The 10,712-nt window shown below is 49.1% G+C and overlaps 5 protein-coding genes and 1 long non-coding RNA gene across 8 annotated transcripts; 2 read left to right on the top strand and 4 right to left on the bottom strand.

Moving 5' to 3' along the window:
- Window positions 1-3,177: 3,177 nt before the first annotated feature.
- LOC112340532 lies at window positions 3,178-3,552 on the top strand. Its single transcript, XM_024659110.1, has one exon. It carries the CDS (start codon window positions 3,178-3,180, stop codon window positions 3,550-3,552), a length of 375 nt encoding a protein of 124 aa, XP_024514878.1.
- On the bottom strand, window positions 3,552-5,309 carry LOC9649301 (26S proteasome regulatory subunit 10B homolog A). Of its 2 annotated transcripts, XM_024659199.1 has the most exons (10): window positions 5,187-5,309; window positions 5,012-5,131; window positions 4,800-4,936; window positions 4,582-4,743; window positions 4,443-4,529; window positions 4,301-4,387; window positions 4,112-4,249; window positions 3,871-4,062; window positions 3,721-3,819; window positions 3,552-3,670 (listed from the first exon to the last, which is right to left on the bottom strand). In XM_024659199.1, exons 1-10 carry the CDS (start codon window positions 5,284-5,286, stop codon window positions 3,596-3,598), a joined length of 1,197 nt encoding a protein of 398 aa, XP_024514967.1. In that variant the 5' UTR covers window positions 5,287-5,309; the 3' UTR covers window positions 3,552-3,595. The 2 variants fall into 2 exon arrangements, with proteins under 2 accessions (XP_024514967.1, XP_024514966.1); XM_024659198.1 differs by having other exon boundaries at window positions 3,555-3,670; window positions 3,721-4,062.
- A 27-nt stretch (window positions 5,310-5,336) lies between these two features.
- LOC112340559 (superoxide dismutase [Mn], mitochondrial-like) lies at window positions 5,337-6,521 on the bottom strand. The gene is made up of 6 exons (XM_024659205.1): window positions 6,145-6,521; window positions 6,012-6,058; window positions 5,836-5,961; window positions 5,726-5,782; window positions 5,597-5,668; window positions 5,337-5,541 (listed from the first exon to the last, which is right to left on the bottom strand). The coding sequence occupies exons 1-6, from the start codon at window positions 6,446-6,448 to the stop codon at window positions 5,452-5,454; spliced, it is 696 nt and encodes a 231-aa protein (XP_024514973.1). The 5' UTR covers window positions 6,449-6,521; the 3' UTR covers window positions 5,337-5,451.
- On the bottom strand, window positions 6,521-7,217 carry LOC112340558 (inorganic pyrophosphatase-like). 2 transcript variants are annotated; one of them, XM_024659203.1, is made up of 2 exons: window positions 6,981-7,217; window positions 6,521-6,924 (listed from the first exon to the last, which is right to left on the bottom strand). In XM_024659203.1, the coding sequence occupies exons 1-2, from the start codon at window positions 7,198-7,200 to the stop codon at window positions 6,542-6,544; spliced, it is 603 nt and encodes a 200-aa protein (XP_024514971.1). In that variant the 5' UTR covers window positions 7,201-7,217; the 3' UTR covers window positions 6,521-6,541. The 2 variants fall into 2 exon arrangements, with proteins under 2 accessions (XP_024514971.1, XP_024514972.1); XM_024659204.1 differs by having other exon boundaries at window positions 6,987-7,217.
- Window positions 7,204-8,976, bottom strand: LOC9649300 (ethylene-responsive transcription factor WIN1). The gene is made up of 2 exons (XM_002985127.2): window positions 8,304-8,976; window positions 7,204-7,919 (listed from the first exon to the last, which is right to left on the bottom strand). The coding sequence occupies exons 1-2, from the start codon at window positions 8,381-8,383 to the stop codon at window positions 7,328-7,330; spliced, it is 672 nt and encodes a 223-aa protein (XP_002985173.1). The 5' UTR covers window positions 8,384-8,976; the 3' UTR covers window positions 7,204-7,327.
- LOC112340560 lies at window positions 7,926-8,751 on the top strand. The gene is made up of 2 exons (XR_002990155.1): window positions 7,926-8,084; window positions 8,132-8,751. It is a non-coding gene; the product is annotated as an uncharacterized LOC112340560 (long non-coding RNA).
- Window positions 8,977-10,712: the final 1,736 nt, after the last annotated feature.

Genomic DNA, 10,712 nt, shown 5'->3' with positions numbered 1-10,712 from the left:
AGTAGTTCATCTCCGCTGGTTGTAATGTACGGCTTATGTATGCAATGGAATGGCGCTGACCAGGCACACTCGAGCTCTCTTGCATCAACACACCTCCAAGACCAATGTCAGAAGCATCCACGCGCAAAATAAAAGGTCGAGTGTAGTCAGGATATGCCAAAACCGGAAGAGTCGTCAATAGCTCTTTGAGATTCACGAACGCCCATTCACAATCGGGAGACCAGATGAAAGATGACGTTGATGGCTTCAGCAACGCTCGCAATGGTGTAGTGCGATCGGAAAGATGATCCACAAAACGACCAAGATACTGCACTTTACCCAAAAAGCGTTGCACATCATTCACACACTTCGGAGTAGGGAACTTTAGAACAGCCACAAGTTTGTCAGGATCAACTTGCAAACCCTCACGAGAAATACAGTACCCAAGATAAGTTGTGTCCTTGGACCCAAACACGCACTTCGACCGCTTCAACTTTAAACCAACGTCACGTAGCCGATCCAACACTTTACAAACATCACGAACATGCTCCTCCCACGTCCCCTCCGAGTGGATCAAGACATCATCAATGAAGTCAGCCGTCACCTCCGGCATATCGCAAAGAACCTCGTCCATCATCCGCTGAAAAGTTGCTGGAGCATTGTTCAAACCAAACGGCATTACCAAAAACTCGTACAAACCAAATGGTGTACGAAAAGCAGTCTTAGGAATATCTTCTTCGGCCATCGGTACTTGCCAATACCCAGAAGCAAGATCTAGCTTGGTGAACCAACGACTTCGCCCCAGACGATCCAAGAGATCAGCAGTGTGAGGAAGAGGGTACACGTCCGGGATCGTCACTTCATTTAACGGACGATAGTCGATGCAGAAACGAATACTCCCATCAGGCTTCATCACAAGATGAGGTTCACATGCCCAAGGACTCCGCGACTTCCGAATAACACCCTTCTCCAACATCTCCTTGACGTTTGCATGTAAAATCTTGATCTCCTTGGGTGACCGACGACGAACAGGAACCTTGATTGGACGAGCATCCCCGGTTGGAATGGGATGACGTGTGGCAATCTTGGCCCCAGACGATAGGTCAAATTCAAAGAGATCAGAATACTCCTTCATGAGCTGGTCAACAGCTGCAACACAAAGATCATCGGAGGGATCGGAAAAGGGAAGAGTAGAACAAGATGGAAACACAAGAGGAAATAGTGGGGGAACAAAAGTAATGGAAGCAAAGGTAGAAGTAGAGGGACGAAGAGGTACGGAAGTGAGAGGAATGGATGAAACATAAGGAAGTATGAGACAAGGGGGAGAAGCCTCAAAGTCACACTTGGCATGATTGTGCTGCAACCAATCCATACCAAGAATGAGGTCAAAAGCTTGACTCGGCATCACCCGCAACGACTGCAACTCAAGCTCGAGATCGCCCACACGCACAACCAGGTCCGCCTCATCTCGTGCACATGCATGTATACGGCCGTTGCGGTAAAGAATGAAAACTGGATCTGCCGCACGACGCAAGTGTAGACGACAACGTGTGGCAACAGGTCGAGCAATAGAAGATAAACTCGAACCTGTATCAACCAACACGGAGAGAAGAATAGGAGACCTCTTGTTATAAAAACGAGCTTGGAAAGTAAACACTGGATGAACCGGTGCCGAGTGAACCCCTTGATGATACTCCCGAAAGAAAGATGGAGGGGTCACTAACTTATTCGTGCAAGGTCCCTCCATTACTTGCGCGACTCCTCGTTTCCCGAATGCACCTCGGGATCCAAACCTTCCACCACAGCAGCACCAACGGGACGTTGCTGACGCCAAGGTCTCCACCCAGGAAATGGAGGTCGCCAATCTGGAAAGCGCCGACAACGCCGATAAGTATGACCAACTTCATCACATGCCCAGCAACGAACGTCACGGCCACGACCACGTCCTCGCCCTTGTCCTTGGACTCGAGTAGCAGCAGCATCAACCTCCATGGGAACAGAACCATCACTCATAGGAAGTGGAGCTGAAGGACGTGTAGCAAGAAGTGGAAGAGGCGACGTCTCATAACGTTGTGCCAAGCGAAGAGCATCGTCAAGAGTGGCAGGAGCAAGTGCATGCACAAGTCCGACAAGATCTTGACGAAGTGCTGGCCACAGCATTCCTAGCTTGATCCGCTCCGACATATTTGGCTCCGCACGAAGCAAAAGACTTCGGAAACGAACGCCAAATTGCATCACCGACTCAGATGGCCCTTGGCGAAGACGATGCAATTGTTGGAAGGCATCATCACAATCGTCGGCGTGTCCAAAGGCGCGTTTGAAGACGTCCAGAAGAACACTCCAATCGCCACGAGTAGCTGCGCTCAATCCATTGTACCACTGCAATGCCGTCCCTTGGAGACATGTGGGGAACTCACGCAAACGTCGAGCATCATCCCAAGAATGATATGTGGCAATCACCGTGAAGTGATCGAACCAATGGTACACATCATCCCTAGGATTCCCACGAAAGAACTCCGGCCAAACGCAAGGATTGGCACCAAAAACAAGAGGAGTTGTACCATGTGCCGTGAATGCCGCCATCAACTGAGTTTGATTGTTCAATTGCAAGCGCATAGCATCAAGCAATTGAACCAACTGCTGCTCTAGAGTCAAAGGAGGAGATTGCGGATCAGCCATGAAGATGAATGAAAAAGAAAGAGCAAAAGAAGAGAAATGACAAAAAGCTGGAAAGAAATGGTAGATCTAGACAATGCAAAAAGGTAGATCTAAACCAAAATCCTGAAAGGAAAAAACAAAAGAAAGAAAATGGAAAAAGCTAGATCAAAAGCTAGATCTAAACCGAAATCCCAAATCCAAGCACTCCCCAGGAACAATCAAAGGTGCCCCTCAACTCCACCAATGTGAGTGCATGGAATATGGAAAGGAAATACAGAAATGTGCATATCAATTAGCCCAAAAACCCTAGCTTATATACAAGAGCGAGTGGTCCGGATTGAAACCAATCCGACGGCTACCAAAATCCACTACGCTAATATTAGTATACGGCATCGTAGCCGTACACTTGGCCCTCACAAATTCATTTCTTAGAGTTGCACTAATTAGACAACTAATTAGACACCTGTGATAGATAAAATTTGTTAGAATATTCAAATTTATAATATTTCTTAATCACAATCAAGTCTAGTTTTGACTACCATGGCTGCATTGGCGGTGGTGATGATGGGCGGGGGCCCTCGAACATTTCCTGGCGGCATAACAAAGTGGGAATGGGCAAAGCAGCAGCGAAAGAGGCGACAGCTCATGGAGCGAGCGCAGCGCCAGAGGCTCAAAGATGTGGCCGAGGAGCGCCGCCGCCAAAAGGAGCTCCGCCTGGCGTTGGAGCTGGAGAGCCGGAGCCTGGAGGAAATTCCACACCACTTTATCGCTCCCAATGGCCAGCCCACGGCTCGCTCCTTCCCCTCCGATGCAATCTACAGCACCCAATCTTATTCTCGCTGTAAGCTCGAGCCTCACCCAATCCTCGACGTGGATCCTAGCTTTATCCAGGAGCTTATCCAAGACGAGACATAAACTTTGTAAGAAAAAGCTAGCATAAAGGAAGAAAAAAATTTCCTTAGTCCTTGCCAAAGTCTGCGCTATAGTGAGCGCTTGATTCCAGCTTCTTGGCGTCGTTTAGCTTCCTCACGGCCTGGAAGTCACACATTTGAGAATGAAAAGGATAATATGAACGGCATTTACCTTCATAAAGTCTTCTTGGATCACGTAGTCACGGTCCGCTCTGATGGCAAACATCCCAGCTTCTGTGCAGACGTTCCTCAAATCAGCCCCGTTGAATCCCTGGTAACATGAGAGACATGAGCATAGAAAACGAAGGACAGGCTCTAGTACCTCGGCGAGCTTCACAATGGCCTCATAGTCAATTTCACCGTGCTTCAGGATACCAGCAGAGTGAATCTTCAACACTTCGATCCTCCCCTGTTCATTGGGCAACGGAATCTCGATCTTTCGGTCCAAACGACCAGGTCTCAGGAGCGCTGGATCCAAGACATCGGGTCTGTTGGTTGCCATGATCATTTTCACCTGGACAAGAGGCCAACTATATAGAACATGAGAATCTTCCAATCCCTACCTTTCCAAGCTGATCAAACCCATCTAGCTGATTTAAGAGTTCCATAAGTGTTCTTTGGATTTCTCTGTCAGCACTGGTACCTTCACTGAACCTTCGTCCGCCTATAGCGTCGATTTCATCCATGAAAATGATGCACGGCTGCAAAGGAAAAGAAAAATGTCAATGTTTTGATAAGCTAGCGCGACATACTTGGTGATCACGAGCATAGCCGAACATTTCACGGATTAGCCGAGCACTCTCACCAATGTACTTGTCGACGATAGCACTCGACACCACCTGTAAACGTAGACAGCCTTAGCACGCAAAGAACTTCAAGCTTTTCAAAACTTACTTTCAGAAAGTTAGCATCGATGTTACTTGCAATAGCTCTCGCCAGTAGGGTCTTTCCTGTCCCTGGAGGCCCGTATAGCAACACTCCCTACAACAGTTGAAAATATTGATAACAAGAACAAGTTAAGCTCGCAATTTACCTTCGGCGGCTTGATACCAACACGGAGAAAGAGCTCTGGATTCATAAGCGGAAGCTCTATGGATTCTCGCAGCTCCCGGATCTGATCGCTGAGCCCCCCGACAGCCGAGTAGCTGATGTTGCCTGGATCTTCATGGAGCATATTGTGCACAACGGGATCCACCTAAACAAACACAAGTATTAAAATGGTAATCGCTTAGAGCGCAAGAAACACAGTACCTCTCTCGGCAAAGCTCGCATGATCGTGAGAGTAGTCATGTCGAGCGCTACCCTAGTTCCTGCAACGAGCTTCTCTTTGTCGACTTTGTTTCTACACCCAACAACATAGCGCGGCCCGCTGCTTGCCTTGACAATCACTACAGACAAAGGAAGCAAAAAGAGAAAAGAGAAAACGTTAGATCACAAACGAGGATGCCAAGCCAAGCACTCACAGCGTTCATTGTCGAGCTGCCTCAGCACTTCGCCTATAATCTGCCCGACGCTCTGCAACGCCTTGAGATCATCCTCGGTCTTCTCAAACTCCTTCTTCGATGCCCTCAGGTTATCGCGGACTGCGAGATCGAAACACTTGAATTTGGAGCCCTGAAATCAATCGAAACCACTCACTAGTTCGTATTCTGGCCTGGTACTCGCGCGATTGCATCTTCTTCCTGCGATATTCCGACAGCGCCAGCATACGCGGCCGATCCACTTCCACCTCCGCCATTGCTTCTCTCTAGAACCCTAAAATGTACCTAAGGAGGTCACGAGTTCGAATACTTAGTAAAGATTATTATAGTCTTCACCGAATATTCTATTAGCATCTTGTGTGGAAGAAACTCTCATTCCTTATTTGGTGTGATGATACAAACCTCGGAAAACCAAGAGAAACCTACAAATTTGCCTCGTATCTGCTAGAAACGTCGCTCCAGTTTATCACTTTCCAGATGTTCTTGAGGTAGTCCGGCTTGACATTTTTGTACTGAAAAAAAAACATCACTGTTAGAAAGCTAGATCGATTTTACATCAGTCCATGCCTGGAGATAATAAGCGTGCTCCCACACATCAATTCCCAGCAGAGGCACAAGACCTTTCGACGCAAGAGGGTCCTGCAACTTTAAAAGTTTAGAGAAATCTAGGAATGGAAACAACGCGCCGTCATAGACCTGATTCGCAGTGGTCTGCACAGCAAGCTGTTTGAGATCCTTGTTCAGTCCCAGCCACTGATCAAGCCATAGAGTTCATGAAAGATAAAAGAAAAAAGAAAGACACATACCACCCATCCAGAGCCTTGAAGAGCAGCTCCATCAGCATTCATCTTGGCGATAAGTTTCTCCAGCGATCCAAACTGGTCCTTGATCGCCGAAGCAAGCTTTCCCTCTGGTGGCTCACCACCTCCACTCTAAAAATCACAAGAGAAGAAAAGTTTTGTGCCCAGCAGATCTAGCTTACTTTTGAGGGCGCCAGGTTCTTCCAGAAGATCGAGTGATTCACATGTCCTGTAAAGACAGGAAAAGAAAAAAGAAAACACAAAAGGAAGATTGTAAGGAAAAGTGAGATTCCTGTGCCCAGAAGCTACGCTTACCTCCTCCATTGAAATTGATAGCACCCTGGAGCTTGACGATTGCCTCGGCATTCCCATCCTTCTCGGCCTGCTCCAGCTGCTCCAGCGCCTTGACGAAATTCGTGATGTAAGTCTGGTGGTGCTTAGTGTGATGGAGCTTCATAATCTCGCCGCTGATGGCCGGCTCCAGCTCGCCATAGTCGTAATCCAAATCCGGGAGCGTGAAGCTGTGGCTGGCCCTGCTCTGCTGCCCAGCCACGGCCATGGAGCTCCATCGCGCGGAGCGAATCCCCCTCCTCCCCAACCTGGTCATCGCGGACGCCATCGCTCCAGAGAGAATGCTCCCACCAGAACAGAAAAACCCTAAAATAGCCGACGGCCGTGATCCCGCCAAGTGCCGGGTCATGCGAGGAGGAAGCTATGGCGATGGAGGGAAGATTTCCACGCCATGGAACACCGTCTCGCCGCCGCGGCCCCTGGCTGCATTGAGCCCCCGCTTGAAAATCGCGTAGATTCCGAAGAATGCGGTGAGCGAGCAGTAATCGAGGAGCCGGAGATGATCGTCGTCGATGGATTCTCGGATCATGGCTTTGGCGGCGGCGCTGAAGTTCTTCCTGCGGCGCATTGAGATTGAGAGGAGCTCCTCCTTCCTACGCTTGAGATTTCGATCGGCCTGGACGCAAACGAGCTTGTTGTCCGTGAATCCAGCGTCGGTGAATCGAACGACGCCCACGACCCTGTGCGTGGTAGCGGCATTGTATGGGAGGATTTCGCCAAGAACAAGGGCGTCCAGTGGATCACCTGCATTGTGGATTGGATTGCCGTGAACAGTCGATCCAAAAGCGATGGAGATTTACCCCTACCGTCGGGAGCTGGGATCGACGAGACCGAGCCGTAATTGAAGGGGCAGGGCAGCGGCGCGATGAAATCCACGGATCCATCGACGCGCCGCTTCACGAAGCTCCCGCGCGGGACCTCGATCGCTACTGTCACGAATCTCGGGAGCTGCGATTCGAAGGAAATGGTCAAGAAAAGATCAGACAATCCGAAAGAAACCTTCGCGAATCGCGCATCCATTGCTAGAACAAAGAACGATTAATTAGGGTTCTAGCCCCGATAGTATAGCTAAAGCTAAGAAATATTTTCTCCAGATCAGCAGCCCCGGCGATCTCTCTCGATCGTGTGCCCAGCGCTGCTCGATCCTCTATACGAGTATATGGTGGAGGAGATCGGAGGAAGAAAAATTAGGGTTCTTCGCCTCGGAGGAACTCGTGCTCGACGACGGCGAAGAGGAATCCGGGAAGTTGAGGAGCTCCTCGATCATCTCGGTGGCCAGATCTTCCTCGCTCTTCATCTTCTTGTGCTCTATGGGCTGTGGCGGCGCGGGATTATCGGTGGGAAGAACAATGTCGCTGCTCACGCCACCGCCGCCCTGGCTTCCAAAGTGTACCTTCATCACCCAGTTGGATTCGGGCTGCCTGCCCGATTTCTTCTGCCAGATTCCCAGGTTGGATTGCTCGGGATCCAGGCGCAAGCACGTCAGGGATTGCGAAACCCTAGGATCCTTCTTGTGGGGATCGGTGGAGCAGGAGGAAGACGAGGAGGAGGAGAAGCATCGATTGAGCTTGGCGCTGAGCGTGGAGAGGAGCGTCGAGGAGGATGGATGTGGCGGCGCATTGGGATCGTAGGGGAAGTTCGTTCTTGCCCGGGGGCCTCCCATCAATCTGGCGGCCTCGTCGTAGGCACGGGCGGCGTCCTCGGCGGTCTCGAATGTGCCCAGCCACACTCTCGTCTTCCTGCATTCAAGGAATCCCATCAATCCTCGCCAAGAACAGCAAGACAAGGAAAGAAAAATCTAAGATGATCCTGCCCGCTGCTCGTCTACCATGGAGATCCGATCGATCAACACTTGCGGAGCTCTAGACTCTGGATTGATCTACAGACTTCTCGACAAGCAAAGAGTAAGGGAAAAGGTGTTCCTTCTTAGATTCTAACTTGGACAATGCAGGCCATCTTTTAAAGTGGGAATTGACCAAGCACTCCTCTCTTTCTTTCGCCGTGAAATAGACGAGAGGGGGGGAGAGAGAGAGAGAGAGAGAGAGAAACAATGCAAGCTCTGTTCTTCAGCTATCTTCCCCGAGCGACAAGAGAAAAGACTCTGGATTTTGGGCGGAGCTTACAGCAGAGGGTGTCGGATCTCGCTGACCCAAGAGCCCCAGTGGCGTTGCCTCACGCCCCGGTACCGCTGCGGCCTCCCCATTCTCGATGGATTCGCGATACAATTCCAGCACCAATTAAGCGGGGAACCTCAAGAACAACGAACAAGAAGGGAGAAGGAACAGTGGAGGACGAGCACAGAAGAGAAGAACACTCTTTTCGTCTGGAGCTCTGAGGGGAATGAGCGCAAAACTTTACTTCTATGCACTTCGACGAGTAGCAATTAAAAGGAGGAGCGGGAAATGGCTACTAGCAGGAACAGAGCTGGGCTGGCTGGCTAGAGAGAAAAAAAAATAGGAAAAACAAAGAGATTTAAATCGCGAAGAGTGAGAAAATTCGAGGGTCCCGCAACCGTTGAGCATGTCGGACGGATTCAACAAACAAAACCTCAAAGTCGTCTCTTCCGGGCAACCCAACGGAGGGAATTTTCCCTTCCATCCCCCGTCCAGTTTTTAGGGTTCTTATTGGCTATGGCGGACGGACGGACACACACAAGGGAGTGATCTTCCTCCCAGCTTCTTCTTCTTTCTTCTTCTCCTTCTAATTTGCGACCCCATTCATTCAGGACAGTCAGAGTCAGTGTCCTGCAGCATTGTCTTGGTTAATTCTGCTCAAGAAATGAGATGATTTTCATTTTCTCTTTTTGGCGCTTCGTTTGTGTGTGTTGTCCACTTGTCCTGAGAGTTTTGTGTGTAGTCTTGTTTTGTAGTAGCATTGCTTGCTTGCTTGCTTTGCTTGCATGGCTGAAGGAAAAAAAAAAAAAAGAGGCATGGGTCAAAGACTATTAAATAGGGCTCACCTGCTTGGCATTTATAACCCATCTGGCTGCTCTGCTGCTGCTCCTGCCGCCAACAACAGAATATTCCACCCACAAATCAAAAGTTGATCAAAAGCTAATCAAGTAGGCCTAATCAAACAAAAAAACCCACCACCACGCACCACCACCAGCAGCACAAAACCAGATAAAATACAAGCCCCCATTCGTGCTTGGTGTCTGCCGTTGTTCATGAAATGTGATTTTAAAAGCTGGATGGCGGGCGGGGGGCGGGCGGGCTCAGGTTCAAACACAAAGGTGGTGGTGATCATGCCAAAGGCATTGTGCTCCTCGTCATGTTTTCCAAATGTGCCGCCACCACTTAGACTAGCCAAGACAATCATAAAAACACTCCCCCGCGATGCTGCCACAGTTCCCGGACCCGGTAAAGGGGAATATCTTGTTACTTTTAACCCCCACTTGTGGGGGCATGGCCCCGCTCCCAAACTAATTCCGCAACTGTGGAGCGCCAACTTGGGCAAGCAAGTCCTTCGGACACCAGGGATTTTTGTACAAAGGAGGGTCATAGTTTCCACGAATCCTTTAGTACTAAGCTCCCGGTTCAATCTCCAGTTGGGGTCCGCCGCTCCTGTTTCGCAAGTGACTCCACTGTTGATGTGGTGACTTTGAGGCAAGCAAGACAAATGCCCAAACTTCATATCCATGTTACTCAAGTTTTGTATTTTCTGAAGGGGGAAAAGGTCTTTGGGGAAGGGGAAAGAAATGAAGAAGAAGATGGTTTGAACGTTACGTGGTTTTAATCTGCAAGGCACCAAAGGGAGAGCACAAAACGGAGCACGCAATGGTGTCATGTCACTGGGAGCAGCCCAGGCCCCACTCTGGAGCAGCAAATCCCACAAGGACACACACCCTAGATCAGAATGCAATGCATGCCTTGTATCCATCCTAGGCTAGATCTAACATGGCACAACATGGGAATTTTAATCATTTAGCAAACAGCAACTCAGAGAGCTTGGGAATATCCAACTTGTTTATGTTGCCTTGTTGGATTGGATTGGATCCTATATAATTGTGAGGCGAAGAAAAAAAAGAAAAACAAGTCTAAGATCTTTAGCTAGATGACGATCCAGAAGAAAATTTCAGACAAGCAGCACATGAAAAGAGCATGAGGGAACTTCGTCTTGTTCGTGTCTCTCTCTTTCCCTCTGTGTCAGTCGTTTTAATTTCTGACTATTCGTTCCGGATATATATAGATGTATGTACTGTTTTCAAGAATATTATACCGAGTTGAGAGGCAAACACCGACATTACGCGTTTGTTTTCCTTCCAGTCTCTCGAGGGGTCAAACCTGGTGATGTTTCTCCCTGTGGTGTTAAACTCTTGGATTCTCTCTTCTCTCGAGTATCGACTGCTCGAGACTAAGAAAGGAGAAAAATATCTCTGGTACATATGGTGTGATAGATACGGCAGCTTGTTGCTGCCACGGTCACATGAGAGCGCAGCCATTTCTAACTTGTCACTGTGCAGGGCAGGCCCTCCTTTCACATGGTCACTCCAAACAAATTGCATTTAAAACAACGAAAAAAAACGAAAGCTT

Source organism: Selaginella moellendorffii, unplaced genomic scaffold (genome assembly GCF_000143415.4).
Source record: "Selaginella moellendorffii unplaced genomic scaffold, v1.0 SELMOscaffold_66, whole genome shotgun sequence".
NCBI lineage: Eukaryota > Viridiplantae > Streptophyta > Lycopodiopsida > Selaginellales > Selaginellaceae > Selaginella > Selaginella moellendorffii.
The sequence above is the reverse complement of the archived record's forward strand: the minus strand, read 5'-3'. Positions and strand labels throughout refer to the sequence as shown.